Below are 26,049 nucleotides of genomic sequence, written 5' to 3'. Positions count from 1 at the left end.
ACAGTAGGACTAAAGCCCTGGGCAGAACTTGAAATTTCTTGGGGCTGATGTTCCATAGCAGTGAGAGTTGTTTTCTTTCTTACTAGTGAATAGGTTGTTCTCCTTTCACTATATAATTACTGGTCATTCCAGAATTTTTCAGAGGAGTTGGAAATGGAAAGAAATCATAGAAACAAAAGGTCCACATCTTTTCAGGGTGCTTACATTATTTGTCAGGCTGTTTTTCTCTTTTGTACATTAATTAATGCTTTTGACCAAATAATCTTTTTTTTTTTTACCCATACCTTGTCTTAGAATCAATTCTGTGTATTGGTTTCCAATGCAGAAGAATGGTAATGGCTAGGCAGTTTAAGTTACTTGCCCAAGGTCACACAGCTAGGAAGTGTGTGCATCCAGATTTAGACCCAAGACCTTCTTCTCTCAGCCTGGCTTCCAATCCCCTGAGCCATCTAGCTTCCCCTAACTAAATAATTGTTTATGCCTTCTCTGGATAGAGTTCCTAACTATACCTGATTTTACCTTAAAAAATTGCAAGGTTCTGAAATTTAGATAGAAATATGAGCAGAAGACCTAGGCAACTTCATTTGCCACCTCAGATTTCTTTTACATTACCTTTTATTTTCTCTCTAGTCGTTGCTTAACAGTCTCTTCAGTCTATTTTAGCCAGTGGGTGGATCAGTTTGTTCTAATCAGTTAATCAGTTTATAAAGTGTATATATAGTCAAAGATCTATCCTTAAATAAGACCCTCACAAATGTATACAGAGACTACCATTAAATATAGATGACTTTTTGTCCTAGAGCAGTGATGGCAAACCTTTGGCACATGTGCCAGAAAGGGCATGCAGAGACCTCTAGACATGTACCCATTGCCCACCAGACTTCATTACTAGAAAGGAAGAGGGACTTTGGCAGAGCTGCTCCCCTCCCCCTTTCCACCAGGCTTCCCTGCCCCTCTGTCCATCAGTTAATGGGAACACTCCTCCCTCCTCTGTCTGGGATGGGGGGGAGAGTGAGGACAGGGAACAGCACACTGTATCTAAAACTTCTCCATCACTCCTAGAGGATATAGCCTATTTTCTTCTTTTTCTGTCTGGAGACAGTGCTTAGCCTTTGAGCATTGATACTCTCTTCCTCCTCCCATCCCCATTCAATTTGGAGCCCAACACTTTTGCTGTAATACAACCCCAGAGAATAGCGTTCTCCTCCTGCACTCAGCAAGATGATATTTTTGGGCTCTTAGAATCACTCAGAGAAGCCAGTGGTTGGTCATTTAATTTTAGAATCTGCTATTCGTTGCAGAGTCAGTGTCCTCTTCTTGGCCAGGCTGGGCTGATAGTTTATCCACCTTTTCAAGTATATAGGCCATCTCCGGCCTCAAGGATTGGCTGGCTTTGCTGAGTTCCCATGGGAAGTGCCTTGACTTGATGTTTGGCTTTAATCATCTCACTTCTTTCCAACAGTGGATGTTGATGTTGAAGATTATTACCCAGCCTTCCTGGACATGGTGCGGAGCCTGCTGGATGGCAACATAGACTCGTCTCAGTATGAGGACTCCCTGAGAGAGATGTTCACTATCCATGCCTACATTGCCTTCACCATGGACAAACTGATCCAGAGTATTGTCAGACAGGTGAGAAAGGGAAAGTTGGAGATGAGATAGTTTTTTTTATAAAGAGAATTCTTTAGCAGATAGAGCAAAAAAATTTTAGTTAGAAATCTAGAAAAGTAGTTTCCTATTAAAACAATCTGTACAGATTTTTTGGTGGGAGTGTGGAGAATATAGTGAGAGTATTAAATCTCTCTTTTCTCTTATCAGAAGACCTGTGCTTTGTTTTTTAGAGCCATATGGTTTGTACATAGATCTTTCTCTTGGCCAAGATTCTGGGATCTTCTGCTTCATTGTTTTATAGTCCGTAGTGAGAGAGTAGTGCTGGCCATGGTCATTCAAATGTCATGTAGCAGTTTCAGTTCCTCTCCACCCCACTACCTACTTTGCTGGCAGGTTCTGAGAGTGAGCTGGTCTCAGGGGACTGACTCCAAGGATATGAGGCTCCCTTTTCTTTTAAGGTCCTTCTTTTTACATTTTAGCATTTGTAATTTATTTAAAAGGGAAAGGGTATGTATCATAGTATAACAGATACTTGCTTTTCTTCCTCATCTCTCACAGAGATTCTCCTTGTTTTGGTGTGTTATGGTGAATGATTATGTTTTATATTTCTCCCCTCTAATTTTTAATTTTTTTAAGCCCTTCCTTTCAGTCCAAGGATCAATTCTAGGTCAGAAGAGCTGCAAGGGCTAGACAATGAGAGTTAAATTACTTCCCTCAGAGTCACCCAGCTAAGAAGTGTCTGAGGCCAATTTTGAACTCAGGTCCTCTTGTCTCCAGGCGTATCCACTCTGCTACCTCCCTATCCCCTTTCATTGTTATTTACCCAGAAACCTGTTAACTCTTTTTTTTTTTAAACCCTTACCTTCCGTCTTTGAATCAATACTGTGTATTGGTTCCAAGGCAGAAAGAGTGGTAAGGACTAGGCAATGGGGGTTAAGTGACTTGCCCAGGGTCACACAGCTGGGAAGTGTCTGAGGTCAGATTTGAACCTGGGACCTCCCATCTCTAGTTCCGGCTTCTCAATCCACTGAGCTACCCAGCTGCTCCCAACCTGTTAACTCTTGACTGGGTACTTTATCAGTTAGTTATTTAAAACAACCATAATAAAAACAAATGAGAGTACCCAGAAAACTGATTCTAATGCTTTGCCTGGAGCTCTGAATTCTCTAAAAGGATATAGTTCATGGTGTCTTTGTTTCTTGAATCCTTGCCTTCAGTATCACAGAAGATTGTATTTCCTTTGTAAATAGATCTGGCTAAAATGTTGCTGTGGTGCCTCTTGTTTTCCTTGGCTAATCCGTTTTTAACATTATGCTAAATGCCCTGGTAGTTATCTTGGAACAGTTAGTGTATATATACACTTTCATTGGGTCAGTTTAGATTTTAAAATGAACATTTTTCAAAATCCCTATTCTTTATAACATTTTGGGGGAAAATTATAAACACAACTAATTGTGCTTTTTGTGTTTGAAAAATGATTGGGCCTTTTAGTATCACTGAAATGTAGATATTCTTATAGGTACTACTGATAGTAATTATGATTGCAGTAGATTGGTATTATATAAATTGTGTTGCCCAGGGTATAGTGGAAAGAGCAGGGATTTGGAATTAGAAGACTTGGGTGTGAGTCCTGGACCTCATCTACTTGTTATCTCTGTGATCTTGAGCAAATTATCACCTCTCTTGGGACTTTAGTTTCCTTATCTCTGAAATAAGGGGATCTGAACTAGAATTCCTTTCAATATCTTTGGCTGTCATTGGGAAAGCCACCTGATCTGGTGGAAAGAAGTCTGGAAAAGGAGTCAGTAGGACCTGGCCTGGATTTTAATCCTAACTCTGTCCCCAGGTACAGTTTTCTTACCAGTAAAATGAAGGAATTGTTTGGATTTAACTTACAATAAGGTCTCTTCTATGTCTGAAATTCTGCAATCAAATGGAGTTAATACTTCTGGGTCATTTAGAAGTAACTCAGTTTTTTGGATCTGTTAATAGATTTTGCTGGGGGGTTTTTTTCTTTTCCTCATAAAAATTCTTAGAAGGCATGTTGGCTTTCTTAGAGAGGGAAGAGATATGCAGAGGAAAATGTAGTCCATCAGAAACTTGATAGACCTGTTTTTAAATGGTGCAATAACATAGTGAAGGCAGTTTTTAAGCTTCAAGGTGGCTGATTTTTACATGTGTAGTAGACTGTCTTTTAAGTGAAACATGCAAGATAAAATTTCATTAGGAATCTCTGGAACAGGGCTTTAAAGTTTGCATAGTACATTTGTGTGAACCCCTTTGCATTCCTACAAGGAAGATACAGCAGAATTATTATTTCATGTTACATTTGGGAAACTTGGACTTCAGAGTGTTTTGCTTACCCAGTTAATGTCTATCAGGGTTTGAATGTAGGCCTTCCCTGGTTCCTAAGTTTAGCCTAAAGGACTAAAAAGCCCTTGGTCCATTTTGCTACCTTCTACTTGTTTCCCTGATACCATTTATTTAGGAAATGAGAGCAGGTTTCACCCAGCTGACTCATGACACTGAATTTTAAATAGAATTATTATTTTCTCTTTTCCCCCAAATCCTTTCCAGCCTCTAGTGGAGGATGAGGATGTTCTTTCTGCTTCTTCTAGCCTCTGAAGGAGGACTCATCTTCCTTTTTATTCTCTTTAAATGCCACTTCCAGACTACTCTCAGCCACCAGTTTTGAAGCCACTTCCTCCCTTTCAAAGTCCAAATGTAGCATCATCTTTTGTCATTGACTGACATCCAAGATAGTCACTAAAGCCATAGCTTGAAAGTGGCCAGAATCTTACACACAGAGCTCTTGCTTTCAATCATAGTCTCCCTGCTTTTCACCTTTCTAATTATCTCAAGTGTCTACTATTTATCTGTTGCCTTTGTCATGATTTCTTGCTCTATTCATTCCTTCGGCTTCTCTTGCCTCCCTCCCTAGAGTGTGTACCAGTCAGCTTCTTTCAACACTCCCTTCTTTGATGCCTAGTGACACTTGTTTCTCTGACCCTTTGGTCCCTTCTTCTGCCCATTACTAATTGTGGATTACTCCAGATGCCTGCTCCCAGAATAGTAAAATCTGTTAGAGAGAATATTAAGGCTGAGTCCATAGACTATTCATTTATTCTGTCATTGCTTCTTTGGAATGAGTTACTTAATTCAGTGCAAATTTTCCTCTCAGTAATGGTTACATTGAATACACCCACCAAAAGTCAGATTCTAGCTCTTCATTCAGAGCAGACTGTCTCATCTCATACTTGACATACTTGACATGGATCTGATGAAGGCTTTCTAGTCCATGTTTTCTTTCCTTTGCCTCCAAAGGGTTCAAGTCATGATGCTATTCTTTCTCCATTATCTCTGTTTTTATTTCTTTTCTCAGTCTGACTCATATCCTTTTCCTTTTGCAGGACTCTACTTGGGTACTTGAACCTTTACTCAGACCTTGTTTCCTCACTTTTATCCTCTTCCTTTGTAACTTTCACCTCTTCTCTGTTCAGTCTTTTCTCCCTGTTTATTTTCATGCAGTCTCCCTGACCCGGAAGACCTTTCCGAAATCTTGCTTTCTTTTTCCTTCGGTTTCACCTTGATACTTCTGTTTCACCATCCATTCATACTTAATACCATTACATGGTGATTCCTGTCCAACCAGTCAACAGAAAATTTCAGCTTTCATTACTAAACAGAAGCAATAGCTAAGAAGGCAACTGGATTTGTCCAGTAGAAATGGATCTTGTAGCAAGAAAAGCTTAGAAGGAAAGAACTTAAGATGCCTACTTATCTACAGGCATTGGTTTCTTATTTTGACCCAGTCCAGTGTTTGAGTTAGGACTGTTGTCTTTTTGATATTATTTAGTCCAATTCTTGTCAGTTTGTAGATGGGCAGTTGGAAACAAAGGCCCAAGAGAGGTGATAGGTATTAGTCATATATTCAAGAAGATAGAATCTTTAAACCTTAGAACTAGTGCTATAGCGGGCCTTAGATGCCATCTCATCTAGCCTGGGGATTTTACAGATGAGGAAACTGAGGCCCAGATCATAGGGGAACAAGCATCAGAAATGTGAGTGTGAATTTATAAGGTTTAACTCACTGTAGAGTCTTTGGCCTCTTAACTTAAACTGAACTGATTTGCATTAGAACTCTGATGTAATTCTTGACAAATGGAAAATGCCTTTGCCAATAAGAAAACCCATTTTGGAAATGAAGTTAAGATAAAAAGACTATTGGCTATGTATGTGGCATCAGAATGAAGAAGGCACCAAGCTGGCATAGGTATAGTGTTGGATTCCCCAAACTCCACTTTTGAGTATTCTCAGCTACTTTTTTCCTACCAATGGTGCTATTAAAAAAAAAAATCCTTGTTTATTTTAGGGAAACAATCTAGGAGATCCTTTGCTGCTTTTTACTACTTGCTGATTGCTGATTAGGGCCAAACTTGGAGATTGTACTTTCCTCAACCACTAATGGTATTTGAAGATGACTTCTAGTTTCTGATTATCTCCTAGAACACAGGCTTTATTTTGGTGTGAATTAGTTATTCTTTTTGGGGGAGGGATGAGAAGGGGAAGAGGAGGCATTTAGCAATTATTAGATTTTGGGATCTCAACCTTTCCCTCCCCTCTCCATACCATAGAAGGCATCATCTGGCAAATAGATCTGTATATATAGATTGTGTCTTTTGTGTTTCGGTGACTATTGACAAAATATTCTTCAAATATTATCCGTAGCTATATTTAATGTTCTCTTGGTTCTACTTGTTTCACTCGTCATTATCTCATCTAGTTCTTTACAAAGTTTTTAAAGATTAACCAGCTTATCATTAGTTATGTCATAGTAGTAGCATTCCATCACAATATTATACCACAATTTGTTTAACTATTCCTCAATTGATGGACATCCCCTTGATTTCCAATTCTTTGCCACAACATAATTCTGCTATAAATATTTTGAAACATAGGTTCTTTTCCTTTTTTCCTGATCTCCTTAGAAATAGACCCAGCAATGGTATACACAGTTTTATTGCACTCTATTTATAATTACAAATTGTTCTCCAGAATGATTGGATCAGTTCAGTGTATTAGTGTCCCCACAGTTATTCTTCTAAATCATTTTTTATTCCTTTTTTCCTATTTTTATTAAATTCTGAGTTGTCATAATTATTGCCACCTCAAAAAAAAAATTAGTGTTTCCTACTAATACTAAGGTTTCCTGAGTTCAGACTATTTTAAGTAATAAAGTAGATCCAAATTAGATGTCGCTTTGTGCTTTCAATTCTTATAATTCTCTGTTTTAACTTTGCCCCAATTATATGAATTTTCCACTCAGAGGGAATTTTAATTTCAGAATTAAAATACTTAAAGAGGCTGGATATAGTTAATAATATTCCAAAAGATTCTAACTGCCAGATTTGACAAAGGCAGTGTTTATAAGGCAATCCTGCAATTCCAACTGTTAATCAGTCTCTAAATAGCTGTTATAGTGGTTTTTAAATGAATGCAGAGCTAATTGATACTAAATTACTCTTGAGTATTCTATTCAATTGAGTTCATCAATTAGCACATGGATAAGAATATTGGTGGATGACCAGTAATGCTGTACATTACAATGCTTCAAGATTTGACCTAGCTTCATCTTTTTTCCCTTTCACAATAATAATGTAGTTCTTAAAGAATTATGTTTTTTTACCTTTGCTTCTTGCTTTTTTCATTTCAGAGCCAAACCTTTGGGATTCTTAGATAGAATGAGCAAAAAGAACTTGAATAAATAATGTGAGAAAAGTAGAGCTGTTAACTTAGTTTATATGTGGTTCATGTTCTGAGATTTTCTTTCTTTATGTCTTTTCACTTTGCATCTTCCTAGCTCCAGCACATTGTGAGCGATGAGATTTGTGTACAAGTGACTGACCTCTACTTGGCAGAAAACAGCAACAGTGCCACAGGTGGCACCCTAAATACACAGACCTCTCGAACTCTTATGGAATCCACATATCAGCGGAAAGCAGAACAGCTCATGTCAGATGAGAACTGCTTTAAGGTGAGAGCTGTTCAGAAGCTTGGTGTTCCCAGAAGGGATGGCAGGAAGAACCCAAGTGAAGGAATAATTTAATCCTCATAGGCCTATTTGATTCAATGAAATGATTTGCTCCCAAATTGTCTCTATAATACTAAACTTTCCATTTGTATAGTGCCTAACAGTTTTAGAGTTTTTCATACATATCTTATTTGATTTTCTGACCAACTCTGACAAGTGGCTCCTGCAAGGATTATTCCCCTACTTGATTGGCAATTTAGGGACAAGTTACATTTCAGGGTCTCACAGTAGGCAAAGAGCAGAGCTCTCACTCAAACCCAAGTGTTTATCTCTTTGCCCAGTTCTCTTTTCACCAAAGTACACTTCTCTTCTCATGAGAAAGATGGTAATAGAGTTGCAATTTAAGTTATTTTCAATTTTGATTGCCCAACGTTATTACCATTTGCTTGATTTCAGGCTAAAAGGATTTATCCTTAAAGATTTATGTGGATGGGGACACCTAGGTGCCTCAGTGGGTTGAGAGCCAGACCTGGAGATAGGAGGTCCTGGGTTCAAACTGAACTTGGACATTTCCCATCTTAGTGATCCTGGGGAGGTCTATTTAGCCCCTATTACCTAGCCCTTACTGCTCTGCTGCTTCGCAACCAATACTTATTATCAATTCTAAGAAAGAAGGTAAGGATTTAAAAAAAAAGGAAAAAAAGACTTATATGGATGGAAATCTTTCTTACCCAGTGGTCTTATGCATGCTTGGAAGTAGTAGATCTAGATAAATCTTTTGACATGGATCAACATCTTTTGCAGCAGTCCTTTTTGAGTAAGAGTGCATTCACATCAGTGGGGTGTAGAAGGCCATGTCTATATGCCATTGATCAAATAATGCCTACCTCTCTTGTTTGCTCTTGCCTGTGTGTTGACCATTTGATTTTAGAACCTTGGAGGGGACAATCCCTTTGTGACTCAGTGATTAACTTCTGACAGTGTCTTTATACAACTCAATGAGATGGTTAGGCTCATCTTGCTCCTTAAATGAAGGTTTTGTTGTTGCATTGACATTGTATGAGACTAGTAAAATAGCTGGTAGTAAACTTGGAACAGAATCCTTGAGTTTGACCTGTTTACTAGCAATCAGTGGGATACTGCTCTATATTTTAAACATTCTTCATTATATCTTGCTATTAGCTGCCAATATTTTTCAGTACTTTCCTCCTTTTTTTTTCTGTGATAGTATAAATGTATATGAAAGTAACCTTTGAACCTCATCACTTTCATTCTCTATCACCTGTAGAGATAGTCTATTGTTTAACTCTCTCTTCCTCTCACCTGTAGCTCATGTTCATTCAGAGCAGAGGCCAAGTTCAGTTGACCATCGAGCTACTAGACACAGAAGAAGAAAACTCAGATGACCCTGTGGAGGCAGAGGTATGTATGAGTCAATCAGCCAGAGGTGGTAGGCTAGGCCTCCTACCTTCATGTAAAGTTACCATGTGTGGTGTGTTCTCCTTTGAGCAGGACTGCCATGTATCATGCTTGGCTGTCTCTTCCTCACCCCACAAAGCTATCATGCTATGTGAGAGCCCAGCATGGGAAGGTTGTGACATTGGGCAGTTATAAAATGTATGTCATTTCCATTAGACTCTTGCTAAAGGGCAGGATTCCTCAGGAAATCCTTTGGGCTCCACTGCCTGGAAGTGGAGCTTCTAATGTGGCATTGAGCCTTTTCCTATTTAAAGCTGTACCAGGAACCAACTTACAGTTAATAGGGGTCTTGAGGCAGGATTCTAAGTAACTGCTTTCAAGCCCAATACTATGTTTATTCATTGTACATTGTTTAGCCTGCCTTATTCTAAGAGATACTAGGCAACCACTGGACTTTGTTGAGTAGGGGAGTGACACGTGGTTGGTCTTGCACTTCAGTAAAATCATTTTGGTAGCTGAGGGGAGAATAAATTGCAGAGGAGAAAGCTTGAAGATAAATAGACTAATTAGGACTTAGGCTACTGAAATAGTTCAGAGGAAAAGGAATGGAGGCCTGAACTAGGCTGGTTTGAGTGCATATGTAGAAACAAAGCAGTACTTACCCTTAAAAATTTTAATTTCTGGGGCAGTGTTATAGCTAAACAGACTAACATAGACTTGGTAATTGGGGAAGACAGATTAGGGATTCATTAGAAGGACCAAGAACAACTTCCTTTGGGGGAAATGTACCTTCTCTCTGAAGCCTTCCCTATAACTTTGGCCTGATACACACGTTGAGTTTGCCATATTGGATTTCCACTCTTGACTATGTTTTTTATGTCATTCCTTTTCACAGTATGGGTACTATATTTGGAATCTGAGGCCCTTGGTTTGAATCCAGGTGCCTTATTATTTATTGACTCTAAGCCTGGGCCTATATTTTTTGCATTTATTTATCTATAAAATAAAGAGATTTTGCCAGGTTATTTCCAAAATTTCCTTTCTAGTGTCACTTTGTTAACTAAATGTCAAGCACCTTGAGGTCATGAAGACATCATATGCATCTTTTATATTTCCTGAGGAATATAAATGTTTCATTGAAGTGATTCTTCTACCATATCACATTCTACCTTCATCAGTGGCAGTGTGGGTGAGGACCTGGACCTCCCTGCTTAATTTTTATGTGAGAACACAAAAGATGCAAAAGATTATATCTTCTGTCATAACTAATTATAAACATTTTTTGTAGTAGGTAGGCATTCAGTTAGAAATTTGAGGTTTTTGGGCTTTTCTAGAATGTTTATGAAGTTATAGCAAGTAAGTTTGAATAGTGACAACCTATTTTTTTTTAAATGTCTTTCTTTTTAGCGATGGTCAGACTATGTTGAGCGCTATGTAAACTCAGATACTACCTCCCCAGAACTCAGAGAGCATCTGGCCCAAAAGCCAGTATTTCTGCCCAGGTGAGTGAAGTGAGCATGAAATTTTACTGATTTTGGGTTGATCCATCTAAAGATTTTGTTTAGGAATTTAAACTTAGATGTCTGTTAAAATAATTGACTTCCTTATCTTTCCATTTATCCTTTTAACCTGCTTTTTGACAGATTTGTACTGCTCTTAACCCAGAGAATGCTCATCATCTCCCAGAAGGGAGATGAGCGCTTTAGTGAAGGCCTGCTTTTTGTAACTAATCGGAGATAGGGATTTCTGGCTTTTCATCTGAAAATAAAGACAACCGTTCTAAAACAAAAACGGTGGTATGGGAGCAAGAAAAGCATTGCTCTTTCCCAAATATGGAATCGAAGCCCTGAGACATTTACATCCTTAGCATGGAGTACAGAGCCTGAAAGAGAGATTTCCCCCTAGTCTGTGCTCCCTGGCATTAGTGGCCTTTGATGCTGGACATGATGTCCTCAGGCTGAAGTGAGTAAAGTGGCCCAGTGCCCAGGTAGTCTCTCTAAATCAGCCTCAAGGACAAGAGCTGATCCCAGCAGGGACTCTTTGGTTTGCAGGAATCTAAGGCGCATACGTAAATGTCAGCGTGGACGGGAACAACAGGAGAAGGAAGGGAAAGATGGAAACAGCAAGAAGACCATGGAAAATGTGGAGAGCTTGGACAAGTTGGAGTGTCGATTCAAACTGAATTCTTATAAGATGGTGTATGTAATCAAGTCGGAGGATTACATGTATCGGAGGACGGCTCTGCTTCGTGCCCAGCAGGTGAGAGCAGAGGCACCTAACAACTGGGGGTTTTTCTCTTAACAGATTCCTGAAGGTGGACCCCCAGCCTCCTGGTTTGAGGAAAGAAACTCGCATTCTTTCCCCCATTCCTCATTCCTAATTCTCTCACTCCTCAAATTGGGGGGTGGGGGATGGAGGGGTGAGCTGATACTAGATGAGGAGAAGGTTCAAAGATGTGTTTAGTAGAAGAGAAATCATGGTTTTCTAATCAAAACGCAAGTGTGTTCTAATTAAACACTGGCTCTTCCAAGTCAAATCCTCTTTCTGGTCTTCAGATTCATTATTTATATAGTCAAGGAGTTGAAGCAGATGAATTCAAATTTCTTTTAGCCCTAACAAACAGTTTGAGTCTGAATCTTTGAATTGAGAAGCTCTTTATTAATTGTGTATTTATTTAGTCATTCTTGTAGCTAATTAATAGTAAAAAATGACAATATGTGGAACTAGTGGGGCTCCTTTGGAGACTTTAAAATATGATTAGATGTTGTTCCTCTCCCATTAGGGGGCCATTAAGAGGTCCAGATTTGAGAAGTAGAAGCGTAATCCTTTCACCCTCAGTTTCTTTGCTTACCTGGATGACTAAAGGCTAATGGGCCTATACAGTTCTCTTCATTGGTATGTGCTTTGAAAGTCTTTCCCTTCAAGGGTTTTGACTGACATTTCTAAGACACAGAGCAGTTATTTATCCCTGTCTTCGGTGTCTCACAGAGTTCCCATTCATAGTACCCAATGGAGACTCTCAGATAAGAAAGTAATGCATGAGTAGAATTAAAGGTAAATAGAACAAATAGGCAGAAAGGTTGGTTGAATAGTTAGTGAGGGTCTTCACCCCAGCTTGACCCAAAGTGCCATACAGCAAGTATTGAAGTCAAGAACGTGAGTCTGCATCTTTCTCTGTTTTGACTCCGGACAATATATTTTTTTTTTAACCTTACTTTCCATCTTAGAATCAATACTGTGTATTGCTTCCAAGGCAGAAGAGCAGAATAGTAAGGGTTAGGCAATAGGGGTTAAGTGACTTGTCCAGGGTCACATAGCTAGGAAGTTTCTGGGGCCAGATTTAAGTCTAAGACCTCCCATCTCCAAGTCTGTCTCTCAATTCACTGAGCCACCTAGCATAAGATTTTTAAGGAAAAAGCTGATTTAATGTTTACAAAGATTTTATGGTGCTAGATTCATCTTTTACCTTCTTGGCAGTCCCATGAACGAGTAAGCAAGCGGCTGCACCAGCGGTTCCAGGCCTGGGTGGACAAATGGACCAAGGAACATGTGACCCGTGAGATGGCAGCTGAGACCAACAAATGGCTGATGGGAGAGGGGCTGGAAGGCTTGGTTCCCTGCACTACCACCTGTGACACAGAGACCCTGCATTTTGTGAGCATTAACAAGTACCGAGTCAAATACGGCACAATATTCAAGACGCCGTAACTCACCAGAATGGATGTGTGGCGTGTGTGTCCCCGCGCATCAGGGAAACAAGCACGATGCCTTTCAGACCTCACTGTGTCTCTGTAACATGGCCACCTGACTAGTGGGCAGCTTGGTACAGCCTCTCCCCAGTGGGCTAAAGTTTTGGAACATGGATCCTTTTTAAAGCTAAGCTGGGACTTGTATTTCCCAGGAGTCTGGGACTCCAGGGCATGCCCTAGAGAGGGAGGGAGGGTCCCTGTTGAGGGTCATGCAGGCATGGACAAAGGCGGTTTTGCTCGCCCACCCCAGTGGTGCTGAGCCCTTATTCCCCACAGCCTGGGCATTGAATGAGCAAACCGGACACTGTAAATGCTCTCCTGGATGTGGCATTTGGGAAGACTGATAGGAAAGGACTTTTTTTAAGTTCAGAAATGTTCTAAACCATCCTCCTACTCCCTGCCCTCCACCGTCCCAAACCAGATGTCCTTTTCTTTGGGTTCTTCCCATCCATCCAGATCCCTGCAGGGTAACTGGGCCCTGTGGCTTGGCTTTGGGAGCATCTGTGGACTTGTTTATTGATGATTGCCCTGCCTCTCATGCCTCCCTCTATTGTCTTCTGGTCCCTGAGCCCCTGACTCACTAAGGTCAAATCAGTTGGTCCTTTTTAGCTCCAGTGGAACTGTTTTGTACCTGCTTGTTTACTAGTCTAGCCTAGTGCCATCCACCAGCTTTTCTCACACACACTCTTGCACACAGAGAAAGTTTTAACTTGATTTCCCCCTCCCCCCTTCTTTTTTGTAAATAATGTACATACTGTCAATTTTTTTTTTTATTAAAGGAAATATGCTTTGATGTGCTAGCATAACTGTTCTAGCTTCTTGTGTACCACAGTACCGGGTGGCTTCAGATTTAGTCTTTACAAACAGATGTACAAGACATTTATTACACTTTTTACCAAAGGGAGTTACCATTGTAGTGCTTTTGTGTGAAACTTTTCTCCCCCTCCTCCTTATCCCCCTCCCCTTTTTTTGTAATAAATAAAGCTTGCTTCTTACTTGAGGAAAACATTCTCAACCCCTGGTCCTCCTAAAAAGATACTGTTTAGCACAGTTCTGTCAAATGCTACTAATTCATTGGCTTCAAATCCCAAAGAGGGAAATGTGATTTTTGCTTTAAATGGTCATGACAAAGCAGCTCAAATAGTCTGCCTCCAATGTAAGGAACTTTATTCTATTAGTTAAGTGTCGCATCTGCCTTGTCTTCCAGTTCAGAAAACCTTCACTTGGGGCAAGTTATTGAGCTATGCCATTTTAATTGTATTCATTTATTTTTTTCTTCTCAGTATTGGGGGGAGAGAGGGTGAATATCCTAAGTACCAGACCAGTATTTGAGAGAGTGAGTGAGTGAGTTGAGTGAGTGCGTGTATGGATGGGGGTGGGGGTATATATAAAGGGGGCTAGGCAAGTAAGAGGAATTTTGCGATACATTTCCCCAGCAAAAATCACAAATGGGATATATATTTTTTTAATTATAGAAGTTTAAACCTGCACTACTGACAGGCATTTAAATGTGAGTGATTGGGATGGAAGTGGTCAGCCTGGGCTTCTGAGCCAAGACCCACTCATTCACTTTAGCACCTGACCCAGAGTGCTTTAGTGTTTGTGTGACTTTCAGCATCTTGGCCCTGGAGTTTAACAATCCTCCAATAAGTAAACATTCTCAATGAGGGAGGATGGAGGGTTCAGAATAGGAGACCAGCCTCTCTTTGACCTCTCTTTGAATATCAGACTCTTCTGCTTTTATTTAAATAAACATCTTTTGTCTTGAAAATGTGGGCAAGGGGTATGAAATAGAGCCACAGTTTAGAAGAAACAGCTCTTCCCTAAATACCTTGTCAGGTGGAAAGGTTTGAGAAAGGGCCCAGAATCCTGTGACTGGGGACAGCCAAAGAGCCTCCTGCAGGGAGAAGAGGGGAGTGAGTCATCAAGAGCAGTTTTGAATAAAGTCCTATACCCACTCGGGAAGAAGGATCCGGGGAATATGGCAGCCCTTCCCCCCACCCCCAGAGTTGGTTTTTGTTTTAGAATAACATTTTTTAAACACAAGGAGACCTTATGAAAGCAAGGGTGGGTAAAACTCTTGACTTTTTCATTCCTCCTGATGTAAGACATCTGGAGCTCCAAGCTCTGATCCCAGCTTGTAAGATAGCAAAAATTTCCTTTAACTTTACATTGCTTTTTGTATTCTGTACTGTGACCTTGGCCATCTTTCCATGTGATGATTTCTATAAAAAATGTAAACTTGACTGTAGTGCAGTATCTCCATTAAAATATCAGGGCTAAGTGTGGTGTATATATATTTTTTCCTCTGGTTTCCCAGTAGGGAGAAAAAGCTGCCATGGTTACCTTCGATTCAATTCAAGTGAAAATGAAGTTGGAGGTTTGTATGGAAAACCTTGCCCTTGAATGCCTGTTTTCATTCCCAGATATCTTTTTTTTTTCTAGTTAGGGGAAAAAATTGTTCATGTAATATGTGTCTGACATTATATTTGGACCAGTCAAAATTTTAAACTCTTCTGGTCCTGGTTAGAAGTTAGACACAAAAAATAAGAGAAATATATACTTCATAGAAATTGGAAGAATGAGGCCAGTTTGTTGAGGGAAAAACCCTTCTTCATACACATGGAAGGGGAAGGGCAAAGAGATCGTCCTTGTTTAGAATAGCTTTGTTTCAGCAAATCAAGGGAGATGGGGGTACATTTGTGTCTGTGTGTGTGTGTGAGAGAGAAACTGCATTGCTTGTGTAATAACTAAATTAAACTCTGGTCCTTAATTTCCATAGTTTATTAATATTTACTTGAATAAGAGAAGGCAGAGAGGAAAAAGCCTATTCTAACTAGCCATGTGGGTGCTCTCCACATGGCTTCTTTAGCCACCTTCCTTTTACTGTGCGCCTGAAATAATAGAGAAAATGTATGATTTCATTCATGAGTATGGCTTCTGTTGAAGCAAAGAAGCAGCTTCCTGAGATTCAATGATTTTAAAAAATTATACCTAAGAACCAACCTTCTATTAGTGAACCATCATGAATTTGATGCCAATTGGTCCTTCAGAAGCTTGTCCCATACTTAAAACTGTGTTTCCATTTTTGGAAGGACCTGCCAATGCTTGTACTCTTTTGGCACAATCTTTTAAAGAACAGGATTAGTTCTCTATGCTGTGATGGAGGGTGTTAAAGAAACATCTAAAATGAAGAAAAGAGTTGTTGGTCAAGAATGGAAATCAGGTACAGTATGTTTAATTGATATAGGATGGGAAATAATGAGGTATTCAACTCAAGTGGAGTAGTCAGGTGAGGAACTGTTCCTTTCTCCTATCTGTAAAATGCAGACCATATGTTTAGCATTACTTCATCTATTTTGAGCTATGATGATGCCACATCATCCATACATAAATAATACCATCATAACATGGTACCATGAAAAGAGGTTGCAGTGTGAGCTAGAGACTCCTGTCTCCTACCAGACACTTGCATTAAATGTATTTGTGTTGAACCTTGGTGGAGAGCTATTCTCATCCTCATGTGTATCCACAACTACTATGACATGGGACTGACCAAAATCTACCAAAAACCAAGGTAGAAGGACAGCACTACAAGCCTGGCTAGTGTTGAGAAAACTCATATTAAGTGATGGTGGGAGAAAAAGGTGTGTGGATGACAGGATTGTCGTTGGTCTTCAGTGCATAGGAACTTAGATTTGAGATTTAGACTTAGAAGTGTGAGGAGTTGGAAAGGACTGTAAAATATCTACTTCTGCCTCTTCATGAAGAAACAATCTTAAATTAAGGGACTGACAGAATAGAGGCTAATCCAGGCTTGAAATATGGTAGGATAGGAATAAAAAAATATATTTGCCATTTTTTAACACCCAGTATGGAAGCATAGAGATAAAAACAGTCATTAATAGAAATTCTTGTCAATCGTCTCCAACCTCCAACCCTCCCTTTTGCTTAAAGACTATAACTGTTTCTATTGCATTAAAACATCATCTCCTGGCACTGCCTCCAGGTACTAATATGTAGAAAAGGGTGTCCCAGAACAATTTTTATTTTGGGGGCTGTCCTCAAATGTCTAGCCTTTGACCTTTGTTTAAAACTAAAATAAGCCATCCTGAGAGAAGCCAGGACAACTTAGAGGAATGTCTTAATGGAAGACTGGCATGCTTCAGTGGAAACTGTGTGGATCAATACACTTTCCTAAGGCACTTAAATATGTCCTGATTACTATTTTATTTCCCTACTTTCAAGCTCTTCATTTGTAGAATAAGAATGATTTTAATTCCTGCCCGTCTCAGTGGGGCATGCAGCAAAGGGCAGAAGAGGTCCTGGATGGAAAGATGTCCTGCAGGTAACAGAGTATTACAGAAGATCATCTCCTCAGAGCTTTAGGTGGCATGTTTAAGGAAATGCAATGTTTAAAGAAGCCTTAGAATGCTTCTTGTGGGAAGATATCCCTTACTAAATTAGCATGACTAAGAAGACTCATTATTTTGAGGAATCTTTTCTGGCCAGCACTTCATCCTTACCCAAGAGGTAGAATCCTCTCTAGAGATGTTCATGCCAGAAAAGGTCATCCCTTTTACAGATAGCATTAGCTCCCTAGCTAATAGTGATTGTTGGAGAGTTCAGATTATTTGAAGGCCATTTTTGACATTGATTATACAGAAAATGAGCATTTTTGTTTACTGTCCTTTTAGTCCATGTTCATTCCCTCTGGAGCTCTATGGAATGGCTCTCATCTCTCTTTGAAATGACTTTCACACACTCAACAATTATGCTGTGTAAACCAGGCCCCCTCCCTCTTCCCTAACAAGGCTTAGCCTTCGACATCTCATCCAGTGTCCTGCAGTGGAAAGTGGACAAAATTTGGAGTTGGAAAATAGAAATAGAAGATACTATGTCTGCAATAGGAAGTCCCCCAGTCCTACTTTTTGGGTCATTGGCATTTCGCACTTTTACTCTGAACCACTCCCTCCTGCCCTGAAGATGCCATGAGGTGCTTCCTTTTCTGTCCATTGTGGTTCTCCCTCCATCCCCTTCCCTACTTTTTTGACTTCAGACAGACCCTCATTCCCTGAATAAGTCATTTTGACTCACCACCTAGAGTTTTGACTAAATGGAATGAGGGGTTTGTTTTTAATCCATAGAGGAAGGTATAGCTGAGCTGACTTAGGTTCCAGTTATGTCAACCTGGGAATTGATTACTGCCCACATGCTAACAGTTGGACAGCACCCAAGGGATCTGGTATCCTCATCATGGATGAGAAAACCCAGGCCTGGAGCTAAAGTGACTGAAGCCTGGCCCTTGGGTTCTGGAGGCAGAATCCTCTCCACTTGTGTAGCTCCACTGAAGGAAATGCACCTTTCTTGGAAGGAGTCATTTTGGACAATGAGTTTCAGGGGGGATGAATGTGGAGCTCTGGTGGGAAAGGCATTTGTCCCCACCTGTAGAGCTGTAAATTCTCAAAGAAACAAGCTGGATATAAAAGGAGCCATGGGGAAAGAAAAGGCTAGATTTTACCAAAGGAAATCAAGGTGTGTCTTGAGGGTGAGCCAGGGCCCATGAAAGTCGGATTCTGAAACTTTCCGCATGCCCTTGTGGATGATGAATTGGACATATTAAGGAAGATGGGAGTTGGAGGCCAAGTTCCGTTTTATTTCAATCAATATGTATTAAGTAACTTCTATGCAATGGCACTGTGCTAATCAGGGACACAAAAAGGCAAAACCAGTTCCTGCTGTGCTCAAGGAGTTTGCAATTTAAGGGAGGAAACCCACAACCACAAAGCAGCCGCCTACAGGATGAACTGGATAACTGCAGCAGTTGCAGTGAACGATTCTTATGGGCAAGAATTAAGGGAGTTAGGGGAGGCTTCGGGTGGGACTGGGACCAGGGCTGTTGGCTGTGCCTTGGGACCTTCCGGCCAGGAGAGTGTGGCTAAGGGTTTAGATCCGAAGCACACCTGTGGCCCCAGCACAGGGTCGGAGCGGGGATACCCGCCTTCCTGCCTGCGCCCCCTAGTCGCCAGGGTGGGGTGACCTGGACACTACTGGACAGCAGCGGGAAAGAAGCACTCCTGAATGCACGGAACACAGAAGGGCCCCTGACTGGTGGCCTTGGGCTGATAAAGGCTTAGTGAGCCCCGACTCCATGAGGGTGGAGCTGAGGGGGCTGGGGTGGGGCAGGGCCCTTAAGGGGGGCGGGGTTGGGTGGGGCAGGGCACTTGGAACCTTTTGGGTGGCTCCGCCCCCCTCAAGACGCGCGTGCGCACACACCCGTGTGCTATACTGCTGCTAAGCGGAAGGAGCCAGCTGGGCAGGCGACGGCCATTGCGGCTGGGCGATGGCGGCAGCGGCCCCGGCCTTGGTGCTGAAGCACCGGCGCACCACCTTGGAGCGGGTGGAGAAGTTCCTGTCGTCCTGCTACTTCACTGACTGCAACCTGTGGGGCAGGTGAGACATCGGTGGGCCTAAGGGCGGGCCGCAGACAGCCCCCGACCGGGGAGGCCCAGCCGGAGCTTCGGCCTCCCCTTCCGGGGCGGAGGAAGCTCCAGCCACCGCCCCCTCGCCCCAGACTGAAAGGTTGTCTTTCTGGGCTGTTTACCGTGCCAGTCCCTCTCTCTCCTCTTCCCTCTCAAGGGAAAATGGGCCTGAGAAGGGGAAAGAGGCAGTCTTCCCCCAGATCTCTCATTATACCCCTCTGTGCGCCACGACCAGTCCTCATTGCACTTTTAGTGAAGTGTCCACGGTCACTCTGGCAGCGCAGCCCCATTTGAAGTTGGATATCCATGAATACTGTCCGAAGGGCCTCCAATAACTTCCAACAAGTTTGTTCTAACTGCTTTCATCCCCCACAAAAGTGTTATTTGTCCCCAGGACGTTCACTCTATTTCTCTGCTCTTTTAGACCTATTCAATGAGAATTTTAAAATAAGAAACCTCCTAGCTGTGTGATCCCTGGGCAAGCCACCTAACCCCTGTTGCTCTTCTGCCTTGAAACCAATACAGTTGGCTATCGATAACAATACAGAAAAAAGGGTTGTGTTGTTTTTTTTTTTAAGTGGTGGCCTTGGGCTGATCCAATAAATTTTTGCTCAGAAAAGGTCAGAAAAATAATAATTTTTTGCTCCAAATTAAAACTTATGTAATTATAAAGTGTAAAATTTTATTCCACCTATAATTATGAAAATCAGATATAAAATTATAAAATAATTATCATTTTTAGTCCGAATACCTCCTACTGACTTTGCAAACCTGCAGTGAATCACAAAACAGATGGGTCCAAATATCTTGGCTTCCTTCTCAAGGCTTAGACTTTAAGTGAAACAGTAATAACTCATAATTCTATAGTATGGTAGAGTTGGTGCTTTATGAACATTATATCATTTCATTGGGGATCTGGACAACCCTGAGGAGAGTACCAGGATCAAAAAGTATCAGAATAGTTCCCCCCTCTTTGTATTTAAGTACTTGACTGGATATATTATGTTATTGATATAGATATGCCTTCCAAAGTCACAGAACACAACTTGTCCAGGCTTTCTCATTCTGTTATTTTTCTTCATATTATCCCACAGATTTTCCATAGGCATCATACTTAGCATGCTCAGGGCCTTCCTCTAGATATTTAGCATCCTGTGAACATTAGTCCAGCACTCCACCTGTCTATTTGTTTCCCTTTGCTCTGGATCCAATATGAATAAAAAGCCCATTTCTTTTGTTAGTCATATATCTTCTGGATGATAGCTTTACCTTGCTTCTGACACATATTATTTATTGTTCCTACACTGCAGCCTACTTATGCCTGTCACTCATACCTCTGTGGCTTTTTTGACCATGTGTATGTTCAGAGATTGTTCTATTATTCCATGGAAAGATAGCCTGTGTAGTGGAAAGAGATCCAGGCTTGGAGTCTGGCAAGATCTGACTTCAAATCACAAGCTCAGTTTTTTCTTCTATAAAATGAGGATGGTAAAACCTTTTGTGCTCACCTTATAGGTTGTTGTAAGGATTTAAATGAGACATGATTCATAAAATCACTTCACAAACTCTAAAGCACAATGCTAGTTGTTTTTTTTTTTAAACCTTTAATGTCCATCATAGAATCAACATTATGTATTGGTTCCAAGGCAGAACGGTACTAAGGGCTATGTATGGGGGTTGCCTAGGGTCATAAATTCAGGAAGTATATGAGGCCATATTTGTGCCCAGGACCTCCCACTACTAGGCCTGGCTCTCCATCTGCTAAGCCACTTAGCTGTCCCCATCAGTTATTCTTATTTCCTTATTTATAAGAACTCTAATATACCAGAAGAGAAGAGGCACAAAGATTGGTTCAGAATTATTGGGAAAACCTAATTTTATAGTAGAAAGACTGCCATGTTTGGAATGAGAGGATGTGAATCTGCCACTTTCTGCTGTTTTACTTTGAGCAAGTCATTAATTTCTATTAGACTTATTTTCCTCTATTGCAAAACAAATAAATAAAGGCAGGGGATGGGACAAATTAAATTAGGTGACTTTGAAAGACCCTACCAGATCCAAATTTATGATTCTCTAAGGGCACTCTACAATTTCTCAAAAGCAGTTCAGTACAATCTCTTTTCTTAAAAGTTTACTTCCAGGTCCAGTTCTCTGCCCAACTCTTGGTTCTGTCCAAAATACAGGTACATATCAAATCAGTGGGCCATCCATCCAACTGCATGTTATGATCCAGATTATAAATGGGCAATCTTCATCCTGTTGGTTATATAACTTGGTTCAGTTGCCCCAAAGGAATATGGAAGTGAAAAGCCAAGTGGGGAGAGGATAGGAGTGGCCTTTAAAAGCTTAACAGTTGGCAGAGAGAGACAGCAAATGAGAGTGATTCAATGTGGACTGATATGGAGTTAAAAATAAAGATCCACTGGAGTGGTTAAGGAAGGAGACATTCTAATAGTCTCCTCCCTGCCTTTGGTGTGAAAAGGTAGGAGATTCTGGGATATGTGATAAAAAGAGGTTGTTTGATATGGAGGCATATTTTGAGCCATAAGCACATTCATCAGCACACAGAGGCTCTAGAATGGCTACTTCACATGACTCCTCCATGAGAACTGGTCCTTTAAGGAAGGTGATGAGCACAATCTTTCAAGAGGTGACAGACTTAGGGAAGTCAGAAAAGGAATTGAGCTATATGAGGAGGAAGTAGAACCTATAAGAGTTGTTAGGGAAAGAGCATGTAAAGGGGGAAAAGGAGTTACTTTTTTTAAGGGTTGGATTTTATATTTTAAGAGTGTTGCCAGAAATTTATTTCCAAAGAGATTTTTATTTACAATTGGAATTTAGTCCTCAACTGGATAGGCCTCGGCCCTTATAGTCCAGGACCTAAAGAAGTCTTTTCAGAAAAATCCAGCAGTTTAGATTCAGCCTTTCACTCACCATGTGTCACTCCAGTCAGCAGATTCTTCTGCCTCTCTTCACCAGCCTCAACTCAAAAGCATGAAGAATTGTCCTCCATCTCCACTTCCAAAAAATGAAGAACTCCCTCTCACAGGAGGTTTCACTCCAAGTCTGAACTCCACTCCCAAGAATCCCCCAACTCTGTGTAGCACTCTCTTTTAAAGGCATTTTCTCTTGCATCACTTCCCCTAATTCCATGTCTACCAATTGCAGCTGATATTTTGCTCTAGGACTGCCCAGAAGGCAGTTAGTCGATTCTGATTCATTACCCACTATCGAACACATGAGTCACAGACCTCCCACTTAATGATTAAGTGGGGTATTTGCACTATTGGTGATTAGATCTAAATGGGCAGATCTTCATACTTAACTTTTAAGTACCATGTTTGCACTTTTTGCGATTGAATCTAAAAATAGGCAGGTCTCCATACTTAACTTTTAAATGGGGTGTTTACACTTATGGGGATTAAAATCTAAAAATAGATATGGGTTACAATTTAAATCTTCCCAATCAGGGAAGAGCACCTTCATTGTAACAATCAGGGGAGAGCCAAATCCAGTCTTCACAAGCAACATGTCACAAAGAGACCATGGAAGGATGCTCCAATTTTGTTAGAGTCTCACTTTGGGAAGGAGTAAAAGTCATCAAGACTGTACAGGTTCCTAGGGGTTGTCCCTCAATTGGAGAATGGCTGAACAAATTGTGGTATGTGATGGTGATAGAATACTTTTGTGCTGTAAGGAATAATGATCTGGAGGATTTCTATATAAACTAGGATAACCTCCATGAACTGATACAGAGTGAAATGAGCAGAACCAAAAGAACATTGTACACTGAAAGTGAAACATTGTGGAACAATCCAGTGTAATGGATTTTACTACTAGTAGCAATGTAGTGATCCAGGACAATCCCAAAGGACTTATGAGAAAGAATGCTATCCACATTGAAAGAAAGAACTGTGGGAGTAGAAACGCAGAAGAAAAACATATGACTTATGTAATGGAGGGTGATTTGGGGATATGATTAGATGTTTAATTGTAGGCCAGGATCAGAAGCATAATTGTTTTGGGAAGGTCAACTGTTTATATGGATTTGTGATTGGGGGTTTTGGTTTTAAAAGATTCTTCTGTTGCAAAAATGAATAATATGTTATCACTTGATACCCATTTCCATTTGTATAACCCAGTGGAATTGCTTGTCGGTTCAGGGAAGGGGAAAGGAAGAGGAGAGGGAAAGAAAATGAATAATGGAAACATGGAAAAATATTTTTAAAATAAAATTTTATTTAAAATGAGTACTTGACCTTGAATGAATGAACATACTTGTTCCCTTCCTCTTCCCTATATAACATCTCACTTTGATGAAATGATTCTGTTCATAACCTCCCTCCATTTTTCTTTGTATGATTTCATAAATGAATTTACAATTCTAAACTAGTGTTGCCTTTGGCTGCCACATTTTCTTTTTTCAAGGAGTTCAATAACCACAGAGAGGATAATGAAGGAAACCAAACAGGTTAAGTGTCTTGTCCATGAAAGGTCATACAGCTAGTCAGTATCTGAGGTAAGATTTGAATTTAGATAGATATATAGATAGATAGATCACATATATATACATACACCCTTACTTTCTGTCCTAGTAAAAATTCTAAGGCAGAAAGGCAAGGCCTAGGCAAAAAGGATTATGATTTGCTCAGAATCATACAACTAGGAAGTGTCTGAGACCAGATTTGGACCCAGGTCCTCCCAACTCCAGGCCTGGATCTCAACCTCTGAGCCACCTAGCTGTGCCTCTGTACACTCTTGTCTGAGTTCTATACACATGCGTATACACAAACCTACAAATGTTTGATTATACTTACACATGCCTGTGTTTGTGTTTCTCTTCTCAGGCTCTATGGAGACAGCTACCCAGTGACTTCACTGTCTTGCTTCTTGACTCCAGAACATATGCCATATGAAAAGGCCATTCGACAGCACTTCCACCCAGTCAAAGTTGGTGATACCTTTGGACCCACGTAGGTAACATGGGGCTTGGGGTCAAGGCAAGGGAAACATTTTTAGAACAAAAACAAACTGATAGAATGTTCATTTAGTGACCCTATCTTGCTCTAGTGAGGCTAAGAATGGTTGCTTGTCGATGTCTTTCCTAAAAGGGGACTCCCAGAACTAGGCAGATGTCCCTGAAATAGCTGAGCATCTGGGTATTGGGAAATGAACCCTTTCCTTATTCTGCATGCTCTACTTGTCCCATGCTTATGTTGATGGTAGTAAATACATTCTATGCTAGTGCAGTTTGGTTTGGGGACCTCTATAGAATTTTAGATTTGTTATTTTTTTTAAATAGTGCTTTTTTTGTTTTTCAGTGCTTTTTTGTTTTTAGATTGCCTACATTTCCCCTTTATCCTTCCTAGGAGCCAATCCTTTTAATACAAGAAGAAGAGAAAAGAAATTCAACAAAACCATTCCACACATTGAAAAAAATTTGATGCTATATGCAATGTTCCATACCCATGGACCCCATTTTTACAAAAGAGTAGGGAATGGATATCTTTTTATAGCTTTTCATTGGGGCCAAACTTGTTCTTTATAATTTCATAACATTTAGTTTCTATCATTTTGTGGTTGTTCTTTATAGTTCCATTGTCATTGTTCATACGGCTTACGTTTATTCTTGTTAAATTTCATTTGGTTGGTCTCATCCTATTGCTTTAGTCTGTCAGAAGACATTTCTGCCCCATTGCTCAGGCTTCTCAATGTGCCATTTAACTGAAGGTACTAGAAGGATTGTAGGGGCTTTGACTACTCTACTGTATTCAGTTCTGACTGGTACAAATCCACAGTGTGACAGAAAGCCAGAGGAGTAAGCTGGAATCAATCTGTGAAGGGCTCAAATGTTTGGGAAAAAAGTTTATGCAAAAGCCCTTAACAGTTAGTGACCAATGACTTGATGTGCTTGAGCTGTATGTGGGGAAAGTGAATGGCCAAGGATAGTCTCTGTTCTTCTGTGTTTGATGCTTGGTGACCTAGAGTTCTTAATAACATGCAAAAAGCTCAATAAGAGCAAAGTTTAAGTTTCAGAATTAATGCCTTATTCTGTCCCTTATTCTGTGATCACTGAATTCTCTAAGCCAAAGTTTCTTTCTATGTGAAACAGAATCTTTGCCCTACCCATTTCACAGAGGGGTATGATCTCTGAAGCACTCCAAAAATGTGAGCTACTTAATGCTAGATACATGGATGGGATTCAGGAAGACTTTGTGAAAAATGCCTAAGGCTGCTTGAGAGCAAAGATCAAGTATCAGTGATAGCCCAGGAAGATGTTTCTGCCTCATCACCCTGGCTCTGAGTTCTTCACCATATTCACCTCTGACTGTTACCTTTTGAATTAGGGTGGACCTTTCTAGTCCATGGCTCCCATTTCACGGAAGGGAAACCAGACCTTCAGTGGGGAGTGACTCACTCAAGCAAGTTATTAATATACTGGAAGGTAGAATCCAAATTCAGAATGGTTTTTGACAGAGTAGAACTATAGGATAAAATGAACAAAATGAAATTAGAAATATAAACAGTATGAACGATGACAATGTCACTATAAAGAACACCTACAAAATGATAGAAACTAGATAATGGATGCACAGCATTGGCCATAGTAAGCATGAAGGCCATTTTGGGAGAATAGAAATGAGAAACAAGACTGGCAACTAAATTTCAGTATTTAATGCCAGCCATTTATTTTCACTAGTCCAGACTCACTACACTACATGTTGCCACCCAGAATAATACCATGGAGACCCAGAGG

General features: G+C 40.5%; 2 protein-coding genes across 12 annotated transcripts in view; both read left to right on the top strand.

The window, feature by feature from the left end:
* The window catches only part of SIN3A (SIN3 transcription regulator family member A), a 77,165-nt gene extending 63,349 nt beyond the window's left edge, over window positions 1-13,816 (top strand). For all 3 annotated transcript variants that reach the window (XM_007478187.3, XM_056799110.1, XM_001379892.5), the window contains exons 16-21: window positions 1,463-1,632; window positions 7,472-7,645; window positions 8,972-9,064; window positions 10,469-10,563; window positions 11,113-11,320; window positions 12,539-13,816. In XM_007478187.3, the coding sequence (XP_007478249.1) occupies window positions 1,463-1,632; window positions 7,472-7,645; window positions 8,972-9,064; window positions 10,469-10,563; window positions 11,113-11,320; window positions 12,539-12,769 (971 nt within the window). In that variant the 3' untranslated portion in view covers window positions 12,770-13,816. The remainder of the gene's footprint in view (window positions 1-1,462; window positions 1,633-7,471; window positions 7,646-8,971; window positions 9,065-10,468; window positions 10,564-11,112; window positions 11,321-12,538) is intronic.
* A 5,249-nt stretch (window positions 13,817-19,065) lies between these two features.
* Window positions 19,066-26,049, top strand: part of MAN2C1 (mannosidase alpha class 2C member 1) — a 46,024-nt gene continuing 39,040 nt past the window's right edge. For 4 of the 9 annotated variants that reach the window (XR_008912175.1, XM_056799137.1, XM_056799125.1 and 1 more), the window contains exons 1-2: window positions 19,066-19,263; window positions 24,140-24,265. Coding sequence is in view for 6 of the 9 variants with exons in the window: in XM_056799137.1 (XP_056655115.1) it covers window positions 19,154-19,263; window positions 24,140-24,265 (236 nt within the window). In the remaining 3 variants the exon portion in view is untranslated. Of the gene's footprint in view, window positions 19,264-24,139; window positions 24,270-26,049 lie in introns of those variants that run through there. The other 5 variants (XM_056799131.1, XM_056799127.1, XM_056799145.1 and 2 more) reach the window with 4 other exon arrangements.

The sequence above is a fragment of the Monodelphis domestica genome, chromosome 1, assembly GCF_027887165.1.
Source record: "Monodelphis domestica isolate mMonDom1 chromosome 1, mMonDom1.pri, whole genome shotgun sequence".
In the NCBI taxonomy this organism is placed as follows: domain Eukaryota; kingdom Metazoa; phylum Chordata; class Mammalia; order Didelphimorphia; family Didelphidae; genus Monodelphis; species Monodelphis domestica.
This window is presented reverse-complemented; position numbering and strand designations above follow the sequence as displayed.